Source organism: Vulpes lagopus, chromosome 2 (assembly GCF_018345385.1).
Source record: "Vulpes lagopus strain Blue_001 chromosome 2, ASM1834538v1, whole genome shotgun sequence".
Lineage (NCBI taxonomy): Eukaryota > Metazoa > Chordata > Mammalia > Carnivora > Canidae > Vulpes > Vulpes lagopus.
This window is the reverse complement of record NC_054825.1, coordinates 157,320,696-157,344,155: the sequence shown is the minus strand read 5'-3', so window position 1 is coordinate 157,344,155 and position 23,460 is coordinate 157,320,696. Positions and strand designations below refer to the sequence as shown.

The following is a 23,460-nucleotide window of genomic DNA, read 5'->3' as shown; positions in this document are numbered from 1 at the left end:
AGCAGGCTCCATGCAGGGAGCCTGATGCAGAACTTGATCCTGGGACTCTGGGATCATGCCCTGGGCTGAAGACAGGTGCCCAACTGCTGAGCCACCCAGGTGACCCAAAGACAAAGATTTTTAACAAACCTGCACTTGAAATGTGCAAGTCATTACAAAACAAGACCCCAATTTAAAACCACAAAATATGCTTTTCACTTTTTAAAAATAGAAACATATGCAAAATACAAAGACAACTAGAAAAATCACAAAAATAACATATAATGTAAAAAAGTAGCATAATATTTTCAACACTCATACAAGCCATAAAATATTAGGCAAAAATTTAAAACAGGCAATTATTGTGAAAACTATCCAGCATATGGAGATACACACAACTATACAATATATTAATTTGTGGAAATTTCATTTTTGATGTCAAAATTTACCTTTAGCCCATTCAGAACTAAGGTGGACTGAAATTTTTAAATGTTTCAAAAACATTCTAATTGTAGAAAACTTATATAGTTATATATTTATCATTTCTACTTTATATCAACCACTTTCACTGAATTCTTTAAAAATGTATTTGGAAACTTTCCAGTACACTCTAACAGAATTCATTAAAATAGTAAGTAGTCCTCTGTTACATACATATTAAACTATGTAAACTTTAAGTTTAAAACTCATGTTGAATTTTTAGGAAAGAAAGACTCTTAATGAACCAAAATATAACTATGTAGGTGAAAAAGAATCTATGGTGTGTGGAATAACATACCTTAATAGTATTGAATGTTTTGCATTAAGCATCATAAATCAAATTTGTTTAAAGAGGACCTGAAGAAGATTAATCTGGCAGTTAAGGCAAGTAGAGGTCCATAAGAAGAGCTCTCCCAGTACATAAGACAATGAATTGGAGCACCTGGGTGGCTCAGTCAGTTAACTATAGATTTGTCCTTCTCCCAATCCCCCCCGCCCCCTACTGGGGTGTTCTCTCAGATAAATTTAAAAAAAGAAAATGATTCAAAATATTTGTGATAATCCACCAATTGATGAGCATGATCTTGGTCTCAGTTATAGAGTGATTCAGAAGAGAAAATAAGCTAGGTCATACACACAAGGATTGGACAAAACTCCACAGTAAATATATTGATTTGAGTGGTACTCTATAGAATGGACAAAACTAGGATATTAGGGACACCTGGGTGGCTCAGCAGTTGGGTTGCTGCCTTTGGCTCAGGTCGTGATCCTGGGATCCAGGATCAAGTTCCACAATGGGCTCCTGTGAAGAGCCCACTTCTCTCTCTGCCTATGTCTCTGCCTCTGTCTTTCATGAATAAATCTTAAAAAACAAAACACTAGGATATTATTAATGTGATATAAACATCAGTAAGAGTTAAGCAGAGTAAGAGAAATGTGAAAAGGAAAGTTATGGAAATATTTATATTAAAAACTTGATATAAAAACATCATATACAAGCTCAAAATCCCATGGAATTCTTTAAGTGCTCAGTGTTTTATTTTTATTAATGGCCCCAGGGACCAGGGTAAACACCATCATCACTTCTGTGTCATAGCAGACTGAGGCTCAAGGGGCTCTAGGGAGTTGTCCAGATATTCCCAGTAAACCACACTGAGACCTACTGTGCAGACCCCCTCCTCCCCCTAGGGACTGACCTGGATCAGGGGCTCTTGAGCAGCTCTATTTCTTTCTGACACACCTGGTGGCATAGCAGTCTGGTGGTAACAGGGAGAGCTACAGGTGCCTGGCTCTAGGACATTCCCCACAGGTACAGCTCTATAGGAATGAATACCTCAGCTCTTCACAATTCCCAATGGATCAGGGCTAGGGCCACTCCTAATCCCACTGTACATAGGGTTTCGAAACAGGCCCTGGATAGGGGCTTTTGCCTGTGGGTCCTTACAGTGGCCCAAAATCCAGGAATTAAACCTAGGGACCCTGGACAAAGACTTGGGAAATCTGATTAGTGACCTCTACATCACCCCCTAGGCAGGCTTTGGGACTCAAAGGAAAACCCAGCCCATACTGATCCAATCTTGTCCCCCATCTGCTCCAACCCACCAACCCCAATGGTGATAAAGAAAAATAGGTAGCCACTAAAAAGCAAGGCTTTAATGCATTCCCCAATGACTGGACTTAATGTGATGGAGAGGGGCGCCTGGGTAGCTCAGTCAGTTGAGTGTCTGCCGTCGGCTTAGGTCATGATCCTAGGGTCCTGGGATTGAGCTCTGGGCTGGGATCCCTGTTCATCAAGGAAGCTGCTTCTCCCTCTCCCTCTCCCTCTGCCCTTTCCCCCACTGCTTGCTCACTCTCTCCCCAAATAAAATCTTTTTTAAAAGAATGTGACAAAGAATATGTTAACAATGCAGAAAAAATTTGAAAGCGTACAGCTGTCCATTCCATTGTGAGTAGTGCATGCACGCAGAAACACACTTGTTTCATTGTTGTATCTGTTAAAGGAAAATAGCTAAAACTCAAAGAATAGGAAAAAGATACATGCATTTTACCAAAGGTGTAGACAGCAAATAAGCATTGGAAAAAATGATTGTGAATCCTTACAGAAATGTAATTAAAACAAAATAACATTACACTAAAAACTTATTAAAAGGCCTAAAATTAAATTAGCCAAACCAAATGTTCAGAATGTGGATGAACTGGAACTCCTACACTGCTGGGAAAAGGCAAAAGATACAATCAAAAAGTAAAACATTTACCTACTCTATGACCCAGACATTATACACTAAGTTACTGACAAAACATCAAAGAAACATACATTCACATAAAGAACACAGATGTTTACACTAGCTTTATCTTCAATAATCAGAATCTAGAAATAAACCAAATCCTCAAACACACACAGATAAATGGATAAACTGGTATATCCAAAAATATTACTCAGCAAAAAAAAAAAAAAAAAAAACACTACTCATATCACTGATGAATCTCAAAGTAATTTTGACAATAAAAACAAAAAATCAAAACTATCAATTCCAAACATAAATTTAAAAAATTCAAAACTATCCATCTATTGTAAAAGTAAATCAGTAGTTACCTGGAGAAGTGGGAGGGGCAAGGGAGATTATAAAAGAACAGGAGGTAAACATGTGACAGATAAAGTTATTAACAGGACTATGATGATGGTTTCATAAGTTCATAACTATGTCAAAATTTACCAAATTACACGGTAAATACATGCAAGGTAGAAAATATAAACTATGCCTTACTTAACAAAGCTTTAAAAATGGCTCAAAATGTCTATGTCCCACTCTTTTTGGGAAATTGGTTTGGCCACCCCACACCGATTCCATCCCTCTTTCTCATGCCTATGGGGTATTACCTTAGTGGCAGCAAATGTGGAGAACAAGAGTATTTCCATACAAGTCAACAGGAATGCTTTCTGGGTCACAAGTGTCATATTCCAGGAATATAGATTACCCTTTATCTTTTTTTCCCCTGACTCAGTGGTAGTGGCTTTGAAGCAGACATCACAGAGAGGAAACCACAGAACCTTTTGATTATTTTAGTTTTTATTTTTTTCTCCAACAATAATTATACCTAACACAAGATAATCATACCTGGAGGTCCTGAGATTTGTGTACACACTAACCTTGCAAAATCACTGTTACAGAAACGTGTCCGGATCCATTTTTAGAAGAGGCATATTCCATCTAGTTGGCTGCGGTCTCCTCCACTTCCTATTAAGCAGTGTTTCTGTAGCAATTATGGTTTCCCCTGCCCCCTGTGATCTTACAACCAGTGACCCTAGCCCAATTAGGCTGCGGACATCAGGGCACATAGCTGTTTGTAAAGCTAGGGAATATAACTCAACAGTGCTGACATCCCCTGTGAGGTCTCCTTTGAGTAAGGAGAAAAAAATTATGCTTTCAGAAGCATCTGAGGGTCTCACACTTGCCTCCTCCTTGAGTCATCATTTTTTTTTTTTTTTTTGCGATTTATATTTTTTCATGAGACAGAGAGACAGAGACAGAGACAGGCAGAGGGAGAAGCAGGCTCCAAGCAGGGAGCCCCATGTGGGACTCCATCTCAGGACTCCAGGACCACACTGTAAGCCAAAGGCAACCACTCAACTGCTGAGCCACCCAGGCGTCCCAATCACTGAGACTCCTAAAACACGAAGCATCTAGGATTTCAAATAAAAACCAGAAAGCCCTGCAGTTTTTCAGAGGCTGTGGGGCAGCAATGCACATTTGATCAACACTGGCAAGTTATTTTCTGCCATCCTCCTCTCCCTCCTCAAGCACAATTTGAGACTCCTAAAAAGCTCACCCAGTACTGCTTGTTGAGCCCAGATCCACTTATAAACTACCCCAAACAGTAAGCAAAACATCCAAGATTAAGACTTAAAAAGTAAGGCCTTGAACATCACATAAGCCAAAGCAATGTGCAGTAGTTACTATTTCACTGGGAAGCTGGAAAAACATGTCCCTGAAAAAGGTAGTCATTCTCTGTAAGCTGCCAGCCAAACTCATATTCTCTGGGTCATCACTGATTCAGGTCCATGCCTAAGGTAGTTAAGGAGACAGGAAAGCTGATCCTTCAGGGCTCAGGTTACTTCTAATTTGTTCTAAATCATGGGAGAACAAAGGCCAGCTTCCCTGAATACATTGTAGTGGTGACTGATGCACACTTTTTAGACCTCCGAAGTGGGAGAGGTGAAAAGGCTTTGGCTACAAAATCTAGCAGTGAGATAAATCTGGAAAAGAGCCCTGGACGGTTTAGAAAGTGCAACATATTTACATAAGTTTATTACAGAACTAAAACTTACAAGGAATATACCACTGCATGTTTAGCTGAATTTCAGTTCAGAGAGATGGCTCCTCAGAGTTCCCTCCAGTGTTGTTATAGTGAATAGGAAATTGCACATTCCCTGCACACCTAAGGCTTCTCTCTAGTGTGAACTCTCTGATGTTGAGAGAGCGTAGATTTTCTTGTAAAAAATTTCCCACATTCACCACACTCATAAGGCCTTTCTCCAGTGTGACCTCTCCGGTGCTGACTGAATTGTGAACTATCCCTGAAGGATTTTCCACATTCACTGCACTCATAAGGCCTTTCTCCAGTGTGAACTCTCTGATGATAACGTAGTTTGGAGCTAGAGATAAAAGATTTCCCACATTCACTACACCCATAAGGCCTATCTCCTGCATGAACTCTCTGATGATAACGGAGAGTGGAACTGGAGGTAAAAGACTTCCCACATTCACTGCATTCATAAGGCCTTTTACCTGCATGAACTCTCTGATGATAAGAAAGGGTAGCGCTACTGGTAAAAGATTTCCCACATTCACTGCACACATAAGGCCTTTCTCCTGTGTGAACTCTCTGGTGTCGAATCAGTATTGAGCTATTGGTAAAAGATTTCCCACATTCACTACACTGATAAGGCTTTTCTCCCTTATGAACTCTATGATGATAACCAAGGCCAGAGATAGATGTAAAAGATTTCCCACAAGCACTACACTCATAAGATCGTTCACTATTATGAATTCTCTGGTGTATTGACAGAGAAGATTTTTGGCTAAAAGTCTTCCCACATTCACTGCACTCGTAAGGTCTTTCTCCCGTGTGAGTTCTCTGGTGTTTATTGAATTGTGATCTATCTTTAAAGGATTTCCCACATTCAGTGCACTCATAAGGCCTTTCTCCACTGTGAACTCTGTGATGATAACGAAGGCTGGCACTAAAGGTAAAAGATTTCCCACATTCACTGCATTTGTAAGGCCTTTCTCCTGTGTGAACTCTCTGATGATAACGGAGAGTAGAACTGGAGGTAAAGGATTTCCCACACTCACTGCATTCATAAGGCCTTTTACCTTCATGAACTCTCTGATGGTAACAAAGTGTGGAGCTGCAGGTAAAAGATTTCCCACATTCACTGCACACATATGGTTTTTCTCCTGTGTGAACTCTCTGGTGTTGAATAAGTGTCCACCTATTATTAAAAGATTTCCCACATTCACTACACTTGTAAGGCCTTTCTCCTGTGTGAACTCTCTGATGTAAAATGAGGTTATTTCTTCGGATAAAGGATTTCCCACATTCATTACACTCATAAGGCCTTTCTCCAGAATGAACTCTATGATGATAATGCAGGTCAGACCTAGAAATGAAAGATTTCCCACATTCACTGCACTCATAAGGCCTTTCTCCAGTATGAACTCTCTGGTGATAACGGAGGGCAGAACTAGTGGTAAAAGATCTCCCACATTCATTACACTCATAAGGTCTTTCTCCAAGATGACCTCGATGATGATACTGGAGAGTAGAGCTACAAGTAAAAGACTTCCCACATTTACTGCACACATAAGGCTTTTCTCCTGTGTGAATTCTTCGGTGTCGAATGAGTGTCCACCTATTGTTAAAAGATTTCCCACATTCACTACATTCATAAGGTCTTTCTCCAGTGTGAACTCTGTGGTGATAACGCAGGCTGGAGCTAAAGGTAAAAGATTTCCCACATTCACTACACTCATAAGGTCTTTCACCTGAGTGAACTCTTAGATGTATAATGAGGTTATTTCTTCGAGTAAAGGATTTGCCACATTCACTACACTCATAAGGCCTTTCTCCAGTGTGAACTCTGTGATGATAACGGAGAGCAGTACGAGTGATAAAAGATTTCCCACATTCACTGCACTCATAAGGCCTTTCTCCAGAATGAACTCTCTGATGATAACGGAGGTCAGACCTAGAGATAAAAGATTTCCCACATTCACTGCACTCATAAGGCCTTTCTCCTGTGTGAGATCTCTGATGATAACTGAGGGCAGAGACAGAGGTAAAAGATTTTGCACAGTCATTACACTTATAAGGCCTTTCTCCAGTTTGAACTCTACATGGAATCAACACTGAGCTATGGCTAAAAGACTCTGCACATTCACTGCACACATTTTCTCCATTATGCCATCTCTGGGGATGAATGAGGACAGATTTGTGACAAAAGGACTTCCCACATTTGCTACACTTGTATTGCCTGGACCCAGTGTGAGTCTTTCCATGTTGACTGAGGGTTGAGCTTTGCCGAAGGGATTTTTCACATTCACCAAACTCATGATGTCTTTTTCCAGTATGGAATCTCTGGTGTATAGCAAATGAAGACTTGTACCTGAATGTTTTCCCACATTCACTGCATACAAAACAGTGGTCCTGAACAAGTGTGTGTTTTGGACCAAAGTCCTTCTTGCATTCTCCCCAGGTGTAATGACTTTTTCTGCTTTGTAAAGTTCCCCTGCACTGTGTGATTGTGTTTGGCTTCTCCCCAGCATGAGTGGCCTCTTGCTGCAGATGCCCTGAGCCAGGCAGGAAGTCCTTCTCAACCTCTCCACAGGTAAAGGGCTTTCCTGAATCAAAGATTCCGCAACTCTTCACAAAAGAGGCCCTGTCCACACTGTTTCTCAACAGTTTCTCTCCCACATGCTGCTCCTGCTGCTGTTGAAACTTTATGCTGAAATAAAATCTTTTTGTACATGCCCCGCACCTCAACAGTTTTTGGCTGTTTTCTTTTCCCTGGTGCTCAGCCAAGTGGAAAATATCTCTCAAGACTGGACCACACATCTCACAAGGGTGGGTCTTCCGGAAAGTCAGAGCTGCCCTGGGCGTTCTGTCCTGTGACACACCTACAGAAATGCTCTGTTCACAAGGTGCCTCCACATCCTCTGCTCCACAGCAGCAACCTGAACGCAAAGATACACTGGTGAGATTCGTGATTATAGCGAGGGGGTGAGCACATGACATATATGCATCCATCTCATTTAGGCATGAGTTTATGGCATACTTTTCCAGACACCGTAGTTGGAATTCAGTTGAAGGGGCAGCCACTGTGCATTACTTGACCCCAAAGGTCACAGAATGGTGACCTCACCAGGGGAAGGATACAAAGACAGGGTATGAGACAAGAAAAAGAGGCAAGGATTACAACTGATTTCCCTGTCAACAGTCTTTGGCAGGACCTTTGCTACTGCTGATGTGAGGCTGGGTAAAAGCATGCATCCAAGCCCATTAAAATCTAACTGCAACAGATTAGCTACTGTTCAACGTCAATTTAGGGATACATGAACATCTCATGGCCAATGCTGGAGTACACAGAAAGAACAGTGGGAGAAATGGGTACAATGTGGGGTCCAGAGAAGTGGAGATTATCCCTGTGCTGGAAGTCAGGGGATTGGCAAAATGTCAAAATGGAGAAGAAAAAGTAGCAATGAAGTGTGGCCACTTGAAATGGCATGACAGTGTGGGTGAATAAAGACAGGTTCACCATGGGGAATCTGGTATGACCTGAACACTCTTTCCAGTCATTGATCAGGACGACATTGCTCTGAGTCTACTTTGCCATGTCTGGAGTCCTGTCCATCCTGTGATACACAAAAGATTCTTCCCTGGGCAGCCTTGGTGGCTCAGAGGTTTAGTGCCACCTTCAGCCCGGGGTGTGATCCTGGAGACCCGGGATCAAGTCCCACTTTAGGCTTCCTGCATGGAGCCTGCTTCTCCCCCTGCCTGTGTGTCTGCTTCTCTGTGTGTGTGTCTCATGAATAAATAAATAAAATCTTAAAAAAAAAAAAAAAAAAGACAATAAGTGGGGTAGTGGTAGGAATAACCCCAATTTGTTTTTTTGTTTGTTTTTTTGTTTTTTTTTTTTTAATTTTTATTTATTTATGATAGTCACAGAGAGAGAGAGAGAGAGGCAGAGACACAGGCAGAGGGAGAAGCAGGCTCCATGCACCGGGAGCCCGATGTGGGACTCGATCCGGGGTCTCCATGATCGCGCCCTGGGCCAAAGGCAGGCGCCAAACCGCTGCGCCACCCATGGATCCCCCCCAATTTGTTTGTAAAAAAAAAAAAAAAACAAAAAAGATTCTTCCCTATAAGCCTTGAACAACTACATGGGACATGGACAATACAAGTCCTAAGGGAAAAACAGGACAAATGAATAGCCAGCCCCGCCCCAGGGCTATTCAGCACAAAAGAGAGCAAGGTAAGTAATGTCAGCATAACAGCCTTTGCCCTTGGAAGGTTTAAGTGGCCAATTAAGGGCAGCCCGGGTGGCTCAGTGACTTAGCGCCACCTTCAGTCCTGGGTGTGGTCCTGGAGACCCGGGTTCGAGTCCCACATTGGGCTCCCTGCATGGAATGGGGCCTGCTTCTCCCTATGCCTGTGTCTGTGCCTCTCTCTCTCCCTCTGTCTCTCACATGAATAAATAAATAATAAAAAAATTTTTTAAAAAGGGCACCTGGGTGGTGGCTCAGTTAATATCTGCCTTCAGCTCAGGTCATGATCTTGGGGTCCTGGGATTGAGCCCCACATCCAGCTCCCTCCTCAGCAGAGAGCCTGCTTATCCCTCTCCCTCTGTCATTCTCCCTGCTTATGCATTTGCTCTCTGTCAAATAAATAAATAAATAAATAAATAAATAAATAAATAAATAAATAAATAAATAAATAAAATATTAAATACGCAGTGACACAACAGAGCACACAATAATAACCACCACACAAAAAGGATCAATGGGGACACCGGCTTAGTGAAGACATATGGATATAGGCAGAAAATAAGAAGGATGGCAACTGTGTCAGCCAAAGAGCTGATGCCATTATAGTCCCCTACTATGCAGGGGACCTCAGCATCCTTTGCTGCAGAGAACCTCAATAAGTCCTGCTACAGTAGCAGAACATCACAGATTACACAGCAGAGGGGTCCAAGTGTTTATAGGCATGGACCCCATATGTCTGCTCTGCAGAAGACCCCAGCAGCTTTTGCACTAAGGTAATCAAAAGCTATCACCAGAAACCTGCCAGAGAATAATATGCTGAGTTGCCCTCTCCCCCCGAAAAGGGAGCCATTTTCCATTCCAGGGGCAGAGCTGCCACTCACATCAACACTGCATATATCCTGGATGCCAGCATTGCAACTATTCCATGGATGCCTATATTTCATAACCTGACTGCATAGCTGTCACCTGAGTGCCCAGGTCGAGGCACCAGATCCATGGCTGTTGTGGGCTAGTGAGCTCCTTAGGACCAGAGACAGAGAGTACCTATGCTCCAGTCACAGACTCCATCAATGCTTAGTGTACAACTGCATCTCACACAGCAAGTCATCACTGCTATAGGCTATTCAGAATCTGGGATCCTAGAACTGCTATTGCTCTACCTATTCACATTCTAGAACCCAGACCCTTACCTGATCCATTGGTGCCTGCACATCACACTCCAATGTTAAAACCACCACAAAGGGCAGCCCCGGTGGCTCAGCAGTTTAGCACTGCCTTCAGCCCAGGGCATGATCCTGGAGACCCGGGACTGAGTCCCACGTCAGGCTCCTTGCATGGAGCTTGCTTCTCCCTCTGCCTGTGTTTCTGCCTCTCTTTCTTTCTCCTCTCTGTGTATTCTTTTTTTTTTTTTTCTCTGTGTGTATTCTAATCAATAAGTAAATAACATCTTTTAAAAATAAAAAAATAAAAAATAAATAAAACCACCACAAAGACACCCAAGAGCTGGACTTGGCATCAAAGGAACACCACAGCCAAAACACTTCCAGTGGGAGAGAGAGATCAGGAGGTTCCCAGTAACATTCTCTACTACTATGGACACACACAGCCTTGGATTCCTACAATCTTTGCTGACACTGATCTCAGGTAACAGCTGCACAGACTAAGCCTCTTGACCATCTTATACTCAGACTTGCCACACTCCACCGAGCTGGTGCATTCACATCAACAGACAGACAAAGATTTTCCTGTTCAAAACCTTTCTGTAAAGTCTGGAAAAAGTGACTACTCCATGAAATGTACAGACATCAACGCAAGGCTAAAGAAACACAAGAATATCAAGGAAACAGGACACCTTCAAAGGAACACAGTAATTGATCAGTCACCCCAAAGAAATGCAAATCTAGGAATTGTTAAAGAATTCAAAATAAATTTTTTTAAAGATTTTATTTATTCATGACAGACAGAGGCAGACATAGGAAGAGGGAGAAGCAGGCTCCATGTTGGGAGCCCGATGTGGGACTTGATCCCAGGACTTCGAGATCACGCCCTGGGCCGAAGGCAGGCACTAAACTGCTGAGCCACCCAGACGTCCCATCAAAATAATTTTTCAAGGGGGCTCAGTGAGCTATAAGAAAACACAGACAATTCAATGAAATAAGGAAAACAATTATAAACAATACAAGATTTTCGATAGATAACTGTACTGTATACCTGAAACAAATAGAACATAGTATGTTAATTATACTGGAATTACAACTTAATAGAAAAAGTTATGGTGAAGAATACAATGAATGAAATGAAAAATGCAGGGGCGCCTGGGTGGCTCAGTCAGTTACATGTCTCTTGATTTCAGCTCAAGTCATGATCTCAGGGTTGTGAGATGGGAGCCCTGTATCACCAAGCCTGCTAGATATCCTCTTTCTAAAAAAAAAAAAAAAAAGAAAGAAAGAAAAGAAAAGAAAAGAAAAATGCAATAGAGAGGATCAATAGCCAGCCTGATCAAACAAAAAAAATGAATCTGAAATTAAAGATATGCCTTTTGAAATCATCCAGTCAAATTATAAAAAAAACAACTTAAAAAGGGTAAATAAAGAAAGTCTGTGTGGACTATAGGACATCAAGAAACAGCAATATTTGCATTATGGGGGCCTGAAGAAGGCAGATGGGCAGGGACAGAAATCTTATTTTCTCTAGCTTACTTATCCATTTCAAAGATTTTATTTATTTATTCATTCATTCATTCATTCATTCATTCATGAGAGACAGACAGAGATGGGGGGGGGGGGCAGAGAGAGAAGCAGGTCCTACGCAGGAAGCCCGATGCAGAACTCTATTCTGGGACTCCGGGATCAGGCCCTGAGCCAAAGGCAAATGCTCAGCCACTGAACCACCCAGGCGTCCCTCTCTAGCTTACTTTAATGTAAGAATACAGTACACATATAACATACAAAACATGGGCTAATTGACTCTAATTAGGAAGGCTTTGGTGAAGAAGAGGCTATTTGTAGCTAAGTTCTGGGGACTGTCAAAAGTTATACACAGATTTCTGGCTACACAGAGATTAGCACCCCTAACCCCATGTTGCTCAAAGGTCAACTATATGATAAAAGTCTAAATGTAATGACAAAGAGAATTTGACAGCCTTGAGAAAAGAAACTCATTGGGGGGGGGGGGGGGAGGAACTCCCCTCCCCTTCATAAGGATATGAGCAGTTTTCTTCGCTGTAACACTGAATACAAGGAATAAATGGGATGATATGTTCTAAATGCTGCAACAAAGAAACCGCAAACCAAAAATCTTTACCAGTAAAGTTGTCCTTCAGAAATGAAGGAGAAAGACTTTCCCAAACAGAAGCTGAGGAAGTTCAACACCACTTGACCTACCCTACAAAAGATACTAAACACAGTTCTTCAAACTGAAATGAAAGTATGCTAATTAGTAACACGAAAATATAGAATACTCGGATAAATGCAATTGTATAATCATATTTAAAATATAGGAGTCCTTCCTTATCTATTTAACTTTCCACGGTCTCAGTTACCATAGTCAACCATGGTCCAAAAGCAAATGATCCAAAAAAAAAAAAAAGCAAATGATCCTTCTTCATTGTAACGTATTGTCAGGAGGAATAGTAGCCTAATGCTATGTCACAAGTCTATATCATTCACCTCACTTCATTTCATCGTGTAGGCATTCTATCACTTCACACCGTCACAAGAAGGGTGAGTATGCTATAAAAAGATATTCTGGGGATGCCTGGGTGGCTCCGCAGCTCTGCCTTCAGCTCAGGGTGTGATCCTGGAATCCCGGGATGGGAGTCCATATCGGATTCTCTGCAGGGAGCCTGCTTCTTCCTCTGCCTGTGTCTCTGCCTCTGTGTCTCTCATGAATAAATACATAAAATCTTCAATAAATAAATATACTCTTAAAAAAAAAAAAGCATGAGGAAGCTTAACCATTCAAATATGTGGGCATTAAACAACAAATGCCTATCCAATCAATTGGCCAAAGGAAAAATAAAAAATTAGATGTGCCTATTACTAACAATGAAATCTCTTTTTATAAAGATTTTATTTATTTATTCATGAGAGACACAGAGAGAGACAGAGAGAAGCAGAGGCACAGGCAAAGGGTGAAGCAGGCTCCATGCAGGGAGCCCTACGTAGGACTCGATCCCGGGTCTCCAGGGTCACACCCTGGGCTGAAGACGGTGCTAAACCCCTGAGCCACCCAGGCTGCCCCACAATGAGATATCTCAATAAGAAATTAAGAAACCAATTCCATTTGCAATAGCATTAAAAAAATAAAACACTTGCAAATAAATGTAGCTAAGGAAATGAAAGATGTGTACAATGAAAACTGTAACACACCAATGAAAGAAACTGAAGACACAGATAAATAGAAAGATAGCCCATATTTCTGGACTGAAAGAATTATTATTAAAACACTTCTACTATATATAGCAACCTAAAATTCAATGCAATCTTTACCAAAATTCCAATGGCATTTTTTACCAGAAACAGAAAAAGAATCCTAAAATTTGAACCACAAATGACTTCAAATAGCCAAAGAAACCTTGATTATGAAGATCAAAGTTAGAGGAATCACATTTAGAGATTTCAAACTATACTACAAAACAATAGTAATCGGGATGCCTGGGTGGCTCAGTGGCTGAGCACCTCCCTTAGGCCCAGGGTATGATCCTGGAGACCCGGGATTGAGTCCCACGTTGGGCTCCCTGCATGGAGCCTGCTTCTCCCTCTGCCTGTGTCTCTGCCTCTCTCTCTCTGTGTCTCTCATGAATAAATAAAATCTTAAACAAAACAAAAAAACAAAACAGTAATCAAAACTCTATGGTACTGGAATAAAAACAGACATACAGAAACATGATAAAAAGCCCAGAAATAAACCAACACATATATAATCAACTACTCTTTGACAAGGGTGCCAAAAACACACATAGGAAAAGGACAATCTCTTTAATAAATGGTGCTGAGAAAACTGGATATGCATATGCCAAAAAGAGAGAGAAAAAAAAAATGGGACCCTACCTTACACCACTCACAAAATTACCTCAAAATGGGTTAAAGGCTTCAACGTAGACATGAAAAAAAAAATGTAAAACTTCTTGGGGGGAAAAAAGGTCCCTTGAAACTGGTCTTAACAATGAGTCTTCTGACAGGAAACAAAACACACAGGCAACAAAGGCAAAAATAAACAAGTCAAGCTACATCAAACTAAAAGTCTTCTGCACAGCAAAGGAAATAATCAACAAAATATAATGGGAGAAAATATTTGCAAATGCTTTACCTTATAATGGTTAATATCCAAAATATATAGGTGCTCATACAAATCAGTAACAATGAAACAATCAGATTAAAATATTGGCAAAGAGGGATGCCTGGGTGGCTCAGCGGTTGAGCGTCTGCCTTTGGCCCAGGGTGTGATCCTGGAGATCACACATCAGGCTCCCTGGATGGAGCCTGCTTCTTCCTCTGCCTGTGTCTCTCTGCCTCTCTCTGTATGTCTCTCATGAATAAATAATTAAAATCTTTTAAAAAAATATATTGGCAAAGATCATAAATAGACATTTTATCAAAAAAAATCTACAAATGGCCAACAGGTATATGAAAAAAATGTTCTTCCCCACTAATCAACAGGAAAATGCAAACCAAAACCACAATGTATCACTCGACACTTGGTAAGATGGCTACCTTCAAAAAGAACAGAAATAGGTGTTAGTGAGGGTAAAGGTTGAAGGAACCCTTGTATACTGAGGTTGGCATGTTTAAAAAAAAAAAAAAAAGCCAAAATCATAGAAACAGAGAGCGCAGGCATTTTTATTTATATTTTAGTTTTATGGTATTTTGATTTACGATGCTTCATAGATACTGTGTTTCTAACATAGTGAAAGTCTATGGCAATGCTGCAAGGAGCAAGTCTATTGGTGCCATTTTTCCAATGGCACTTGCTCACTTCATGTCTGTATCACATTTTGATAATTTTTGTAATATTTCAAATGTTTCCATTAGAACTGTACTTGTTATGATGATTTGTGATCAGAGACCTTTGTTACCATTTAATTGTTCTGGAGCGCCACAAACTGCGCCCATATGACATTTAACATAATCAATAAATGATAAAAGTTGTGTCTCTTCTAATTGTTCCATGACCAGTCATTCCTCTATCTCTTTCTCTTGGGCCACTCTATTCCCTGAGTCACAACAGTATTAAAATTACGGCAATTAATAACCCTACAATAGCTTCCAGGTGTTCAAGTTAGAGTCACACATCTTTCAGTTTAAATCAAAAGACAGAAATGATTAAGCTTCGGGATCCCTGGGTGGCGCAGCGGTTTGGCGCCTGCCTTTGGCCCGGGGCGCGATCCTGGAGACCCGGGATCGAGTCCCACATCAGGCTCCCGGTGCATGGAGCCTGCTTCTCCCTCTGCCTGTGTCTCTGCCTCTCTCTCTCCCTCTGTGACTATCATAAATTAAAAAAAAAAAAAAAAAAAAAAGAAATGATTAAGCTTGGTGAGGAAGGGATGTTGAAAGCCAAGACAGACCAAAAGCTAGCTAGGCCTCGTGAGCCCAACAGCTAGCCAAGTAGCCAAGCTGTGAACACACACACAAAAAAACCCTCAAAAAATCTTTGAAGAGAATTAAAAGTGCTACTTCAGTGAACACACAAATGTTAAGAAAGCAAACAGCCTTACTACTGATATAAAGTTTTAGTGGTCTGGATAGAAGATCAAAGTGGCCACAACATTCCCTTAGGCCAAAACCTAATCCAGAGCAAGGCCCTACCTAACTCTCTTCAATTCTAGGAATGCTGAGAGGGGTGAGTTGGCAGAAGACAAGTTGAAAGCAGAGGGTGCTTCATGAGGTTGAAGGAAAGAAACCATCTCCCTATCATCAAAGTACAAGGTGAAGCAGCTAGTGCTGATGCAGAAGTTGCAGCAAGTGATCCAGAAGATCTAGCTAAGATCATTCATGAAGGTGGCTACCCTAAACAATACAGTTTCAATGCAGACAAAACAGCCTTCTATTGGAAGATGTCATCTAGCACTTTCATAGCTAGAGACGTCAAGCCTGGCTTCAAAGGACAGGTGGACTCTCTTGTTAGGGACCAGTGCTCATTTATTACTCTGAAAATCCTAGGATCCTTAAAAATTATGGTAAGTCTACCCTATCTGAGCTATCAATGGAAAAACGAAGCCTGGATGACAGCACCCTGTTTATTGGTGCTGGTTTATTGAATATTTTAAGCATATTGTTGAGACGTACTGCTCAGAAAAAAATATTTCAAAAATTACTGGTCATTGACAAAGCACCTGGTCACCCAAGAGCTCTGATGGAGATGTACAACGACATTAATGTTGTTTTTGTTAAGATTTTTATTTATTTACTTGAGAGAACAAGAGCAAGAGCGCGCGCGCGCGAGAGAGAGTGCATGCGTGCACGTGAAGGATAGGGAGAAGCAGACTCCTGTTGAGCAGGGAGCCCAATGCAGGGCCCAATCCTATGGTCCTGGGATCATAACCTGAGTCAAAGGCAGATGCTTAAGTGACTGAGCCACCCAGGCATGCTGACATTAATGTTTTCATGCCTGCTAACATAACATCTATTCTGTAGCCCACGTAATTTCGACATTCTTTCTTTTCTTTTTCAAAGATTTGTTTGGGAGAGAGAGAAAAAAAGAGAGTGAGTGTGTTCCTGTGTGCAAGGGGTAGAAGACAGACCCTGAGCTGAGCACAGAGCCTGATACAGGACTTGATCTCATGACCCTGAGATCATGACCTGAGCTGAAATTAAGAGTCAGACACTGAAAAAACTGCACCACTCAGGCACCCCAACACTCCAAAGTGTTATTATTTAAGAAATTCAATTTGTTGGGGTGCCTAGGTGGCTCAATTAGTTAAGTATCTGCTTTTAGCTCAGGTCATGATCTCAGGGTCCTGGGATGGAGCCCCATACCGGGCTCCCTGCTCAGCATGGAGTCTGCTTAAGACTACCTCATTCTCCCTCTACACCCCTACCCCTCGCATGCAACTGTGCATGCACTCTCTTTCTCTCTTTCTCTCTCTCTCTCAAATAGGAAGGGAGGAAGACAATTTGTAAGGCCAGGGTTACCAGAGTGAGTTTTCTGATGGATCTGGGCAAAGTAAGTAGGAACCTTCTGGAAAGGATTCAACATTCTAGCTGCATTCATGGGTGCCAGAAGTCAAAGTATCAACAGGAATCTGGAAGAAGTTCATGTCAACCCTCATGGATGATTTTGAAGGGTTCATGACTTCCATGGAGAAAGTAACTGCAGATGTGGTAGAAATGGCAAGAGAACTAGAACTAGAAGTGGAACCTGGGGGCACCTGGGTGGTTCAGTCAGTTAAGCATCCAACTCTTGATTTTGGCTCAGGTCACAATGTCAGGGTCCTGAGATTGAGCCCTGCATTCAGCATGGAGTCTGCTTATCCCTCTCCCTCTCTTTCTTCTCCTGTTCTCTCATTCTCAAATAAGTAAAATCTAAAAAAAAAAAGTGGAGTCTGAAAATGATTGAATGCAAGCTCATGATAAAACCTGAATGGATGAGAAATTACTTCATATGGATGAGCAAAGAAAGTTGTTTATTCAGATGGAACCTAAAATTCAAACATGTTTTAAAAAAATACTATATTTAACTATACTGGAGTTAATTTTTTTTTTTTTTTTAATTCGAAAAAAGGACAGTCTGGGTGGCTCAGTGGTTTAGCACTGCCTTTGGCCCAGGGTCTGATCCTGGAGACCCAGGATCAAGTCCCACGTAGGGCTCCCTGCATGGAGCCTGCTTCTCCCTCTGCTGTGTCTCTGCCCCTCTCTCTCTGTGTCTCAAATAGATATAGATATAGATAGATAGAATCTTAATAAAATAAAATTCGGAAAAAAAGAGAGATGGAATCTACTCCTGGTGAAAATGCTGCGAAGACTGTGGAAATGACAGTGATAATTTAGAATATTATATAAACTTAGTTGATAAAGCAGCAATAGGGTTTGAGAGGATTGACTGCAATTCTGAAAGGTCTACTATGAGTAAAATGCTATAAAAAACAGCATCACGTGCTAGAGAGAAATCATTTACAAAAGAAGAGTCAATGCACCAAGCTTCATTGTCGTCTTATTTTCTTAAAGAAAAAAAAAATATTTTATTTATTCATTCATGAGAAACACAGCGAGAGAGAGAGAGAGAGAGGCAGAGATAGGCAGAGAGAGAAGCAGGCTCCATGCAGGGAGCCAGATGTGGGACTCGATCCTGGGTCTCTAGGATCATGCTCTGGGCCAAAGGCAGGCGCCAAACCACTGAGCCACCCAGGTGTCTCCACTGTCTTTCTTTTTTTTTTTTTTTTTTTAAGATTTTATTTATTCATTCATGAGAGACACAGAAAAAGAGAGGCACAGACATAGGCAGAGGGAGAAGCAGGCTCCATGCAGGGAGCCAGATGTGAGCCTCGATCCTGGGACTCCAGGATCACGACCTGGGCCGAAGGCAGACGCTTAACCACTGAGCCACCCAGGTGTCCCTACGTTATTATTATTTTTTTTTTTTTTGTAGAAACACTTAAGATCTACTCTCATTTCACATATACAACATATTATTAACTGTAGTCACTATGCTGTATGTTATATCTTCGTATCTTTTTCATTTTATAACTGAACATTTGTACCTTTTGACTAACATGGTACATTTCCCCCACACCTTAGCTCCTGGCATTTTATAGGCATACCTCAGAGATACTGTAGGTTTGGTTCCAGTCCACCACTATATAGCAAACATCACAATAAATCAAGTCAAATGAGATTTTTGTTATCCCAGTACATATAAAAGTTACGTTTATTACATATAGTCTTTTTTTGTTTGGTTTTAGAGAAACCTCAAGCAGACAGGGAGGGGCAGAGGGAGCATCTTAAGCAGGCTCCACACACAGCACAGAGCCTGACACAGGGCTTGATATCAGGACCCTGAGATCATGACCTGAGCTGAAATCAAGAGTTGGACTCCTAACTGACTGAGCCACATGGTGCCCTGTTTACACTATAGCCTACTAAGTATGCCATAGCATTGTCTTAAAAAAAAAAAAAAAAAGTACACTTAAAAATATTTTAGTCCTAAAAAATGCAACCATCTGAAATTCTAGCAGGTTTCTTTTTGGTGGTAAAGGGTCTTGCCTTGATACTGATAGCTGCTGACTGGTCAGAGTGGTAGCTTGCAAGGTTGGGGCAGCTGTGGCAATTTCTTAAAATAAGACAGTGGAGGGCAGTGTCTCTCTGCCTGTGTCTCTGCCTCTCTCTCTCTCTGTGTCTCATGAATAAACAAATAAAATCTTTTTTTTTAATAAAATCTTTAAAAAAATTAATAATGTAATTTTATGAGGTGGTAGATACTTAATGAACTTCCATTGTGAAAATTATATTACAAAGGATGCATATACCAAATCATCACACTGTACATTTTTATTTTTTTAAATATAAAGGTTTTATATATTTACTTGAGACAGAACACAAGTGAGGGATGAAAGAGGGACAAGCAGACTCCATGCTACGCGTGGAGCCACACACAAGGGTCAATCCCACAACCCTGAGACCATGACCTGAGCAGAAACCAAGAGTCAGATGCTCAACTGACTGAGCTACCCAGGTGCACCCCGTACATTTTAATTATTTTATATTACTAGGCTGGAGAGAAAAAAATATGTTTAAACTATAAACCTTTAGGAGTATGTTGAAAAGTAGCCTATGGTTCAAGTGGTGACTATGACAATGCATGCAAACCTGGCACAAGCAGACACAAGGAAATGCTGGCTAAAAGGAGAGATCAAAACCTGGGATACAGGGGAGCCTTGGCTGGCTCAGTCAGTAAAGCATCCAATTCTTTTTTTTAAGATTTTATTTATTTTTTTTGAGGGAGAGCAAAGTCAAGAGAGATCAGGGTGAGAGTGAGAGGGAGCAGACTTGCCATTGAGCAGAGGAGCCAGATGTGGTACTCGACCCCAGGAACCTGAGATCATGACCTGAGCCGAAGGCAGATACTTAACTGACTGGGCCACCCAAGTGCCGCTGAGCATGCAATTTTTCATCTGATGGTTGTGAGTTTAAGCCCCAAGGGTGTAGAGCTTACTTTAAAAACAAACCAACCAATCCTGAGATACAGAAATGACATGGATCTGTACACAGTGACCCAAACAAAAAAGAGAATAAGCATGACAGAATCCATTAAGCTCACTAAAAATCTACTAACCTTGAATCCTTTCCTAAGAGGTATACCAGGTATTGAGGCTGCAGGGGAGAGAAGAGGGCAGTGCAAATAAACCAGCCCTATCAACACAGCAACTACCCAGAAAGCTGAGAAGCAGGCAGTGCTCATGGTCCACATATGAGAGACACTGAGAAAAGGTGAGTGGGGAGGGAAAAGAGATAGTTCAGGCCACTGGGGAGGGTGAGGGCCTTACCCAGTGAGGATATAAGTGCAAAGTTCTCCAGCATCACATCATGGTACAGGAATCTCTGAGCCTCATCAAGGAGCCTCCACTCCTCCCAGGAAAAGTACACAGCAATGTCCTCAAAGGTCACACTATCCTGTTATGATGGACAGATGAAACCATGAACATTCTCTGAGATCCCACAATCCATCTCACCACACATCTATCCCATGCTCATCCTCCTTCAAAGCTCCCCACTTCAGAAATGCCAGGAGTAGGTGCACCTGACGCCCACCCTATCTTCAGGTTCTCCTTATTCACTGTGTTCTGCCCTCAACATCAGGCAGGGGGAACAGAGATGTCATCCAAATTCGTCCTGGCCTGTAGGGTCTCCTCTACATCATCAATTCTCCCAGAGTCTCTACTTTGAGATTCCCAAGATACAATTAAATGTGGACTCCTGTTTTACCCTTCAGCCTCTAACACCCTGAGGCCTTTAGCTCCCACTTCCTCTTGTTGTGCACATTGTTCTGTAAACTGTACCTCTCTCACATCTTTAGTTCTCACAGCTGCACTCCCATAGCTCCACTCTGGGCGAAGCCCTGATTGCTGCTTTGAAGGGCTTCTCTGTACCCGAATCTTGCTTCAATACTAGACACCTAGAGGCACATACAGATTACAGATGCCCGTGACCCACTTCCACTTCTCTGGACTTGCTGTCCCCTCAGCAGTCACAACTCCCCCACCCTCCATTCAATTTTTCCTAAAACCCCAGTCCTTAGAGTTTCCCCTGGCATCATGACTCACAAATGACTACATTGACCCCAGATCTTATCTACCAGCAAGACTAAATACCCCAGACCCCATTAAAGCTCACCACAATATTCCAGTGAAACTAGAGTAATGAATAAAAGGAAGAGCCTGGCCTCAGTGTCATCTTGTCTCAATTATTCCCATACCTCCATAGCCATCTCATGCCCACTCATCCCATGGAAGCCTTGATCATTTGCCAAACCATTCTCTCTCCCACATGGTTACCATGATGACTTTTCTCCTTCACCTGCATTTGTGTGCTCAGCAAGACAATCACTCCTCATCATGCACCTTCCTCTGAAGCTAAGGCATTGTCATGATGACCTGCATTTCCAAATATAAATGTAATCCATAGCTCTGCCCTGGTCCACACAATAATCATCACTTTTGGATATCTTTATCCAAAACCACCTCCCCAGATCTCCAGACCTGTGAATCCAGCTACTTATTTGCTGTCTTCACTCACTATTCTCTGAAACATCTCAGACTCTTAACAGAACCAAACAAAACTCTTCTTAGTCCCAAAGAAAATTAACCTACAATCAATCCATCGCAGTTGGATGGCTCAGCAGTTGAGCCTCTACCTTTGGCCCAGGGCATGATCCTGGAGTCCCGGGATCAAATCCCGCATTGGGCTCCCTGCATGGAGCCTGCTTCTCTCTCTGCCTATGTCTCTGCCTCTCATGAATAAATAAATTAAATCTCAAAAAAAAAAAAAATTCCCAGTTGATGAACTTCCATCCCTTTAGCTGCTAGAACCAAAACCCCTGCGGTATTCCTGGTCTCCGCCCTCCCTCTCAACTATAACATCAAAAAATCTACCACTCTTTAAAAAATGGACACAGAGTCCAACTTTTGACCCACCTCTACAGGGACCACTCTGGTCCATCAACACTCCTCTGGATTATAGCAGCTGCCTCCTCCCTTACCCTCAAGATCTGTTATCTCAAGCATTTGCATACTCTGGTGTTTATTTGTGGGATAATTTCTCATATCTGTTTATATTAGCTGACAGCAACAGGAACACCTGCCTGGAACCCCTGGCCTGCACTCAAGACCCTGGGCTTGGGGTATCCTCAGGGTCCCCAAACCCAGCAACTGGAAAACTACCAAGGGAAGAGCCTTAAGACACCACAATCCCAGACACCATACTGGCGATGTCCAGACCAGTAAGGGACAGAGGCAACCTCCCCCTACTTTTGTAGGTTTTCTAAGTGCTTTCACAACCTTCAGAATTTGAGGTTTAGGTAAGGAAACCAGGGCTGGGTTCCACGAGATCAGGCTTCCTCCGCATCCCGCCCAGGCCTGGAACCCAGTGACCTCAGGCTAACTAACCCCTGTACCTCAATCCTCAGTGCTCCTCATATAAGCTCTGCGACCTCCAACAACTCCACTCCCGCTGCTTCCTTGTTTCATCACCCCCATTCAACCTGTTTTCCCTCAAGCAGCTTTTGGAAAGTTGTTAAGACCCTCACCCAGACTGTCCCTCTTTTTTTCACGACGTTCCAGGGTCCTCGGAACAGAGATACCACACCTCCGCCCGCCAGGCCCCGCGTGACGCCGCCTGACGCTCTCTGGTCCGCGAACGCAGAGTCCTCCCGCCTCAGCCCCCCACCCCCACCCCGCAGCCTCTCTACCAGCCGGCCCCTCCCCTGGAGCCCGCTCCCGCACGCCAGTGCACCGGCGCTCACATACGGGCCCCCCCGCCCACCACTGCCTCCCTGTCCGGGACACCGGGGCCTGGGCCGCAGGGACGCGAGCAGGCGCCCCGCGCTCGGGCCTTGAGGGTCTGGGGGAGAGGGGTGAGGGAGGGAAAGGAAGGGGGGGAGAGGGAGGGAAGAAGGGGGGGAGAGGGAGGGGAGAAGGGAAGGAGGGGGAGGAGGAGGGAAGGCGAGGCAACGAGCGTTTACCTGCGCCGGGGCCCTGGGCACGGCCGCAGCCATCGGACTCGGGGTGCGGGGCGAACACCGGGGCCGACGGTCCCTGTCCTGGCCCACGTGCGGGGCAGCCCGGGCGGCGTAGCCAGGCGCGGACCCGCCTCTCTGCCGGGGCGGGGGGGTGGGGGGACAACTCCAGCGCCTTGACAGTTCCGTCACTTCGGTCCCGCCCTGGCACGCCCGAGAGCAGCAAAATGGCCGCCACAAGGAGGAGGCCGGAAGTCCCACCCCTAGGCGAGGTATTCCCGCGGAAATG

The 23,460-nt window shown here is 42.8% G+C and overlaps 1 protein-coding gene and 1 long non-coding RNA gene across 2 annotated transcripts in view; both read right to left on the bottom strand.

Moving 5' to 3' along the window:
• On the bottom strand, positions 1-23,421 carry LOC121484147 (zinc finger protein 814-like). The gene is made up of 3 exons (XM_041742974.1): positions 23,178-23,421; positions 20,485-20,611; positions 1-7,694 (listed from the first exon to the last, which is right to left on the bottom strand). Exons 1-3 carry the CDS (start codon positions 23,208-23,210, stop codon positions 4,897-4,899), a joined length of 2,958 nt encoding a protein of 985 aa, XP_041598908.1. The 5' UTR covers positions 23,211-23,421; the 3' UTR covers positions 1-4,896.
• The window catches only part of LOC121484197, a 32,967-nt gene that overhangs the window by 3,413 nt on the left and 6,094 nt on the right, over positions 1-23,460 (bottom strand). The window lies entirely within an intron of this gene.

What these genes read in the sequence shown, in the direction of transcription:
- LOC121484147 (XM_041742974.1), bottom strand. Translation starts at nt 23,210, where the DNA reads ATGGCTGCGGCCGTGCCCAGGGCCCCGGCGCAG. An exon ending in TGCCCAGGGCCCCGGCGCAG is followed by an intron (nt 20,612 to 23,177) that starts GTAAACGCTCGT and finishes CCATCATAACAG; the next exon opens with GATAGTGTGACCTTTGAGGA. An exon ending in TGCACTTATATCCTCACTGG is followed by an intron (nt 7,695 to 20,484) that starts GTAAGGCCCTCA and finishes CTTTGCGTTCAG; the next exon opens with GTTGCTGCTGTGGAGCAGAG.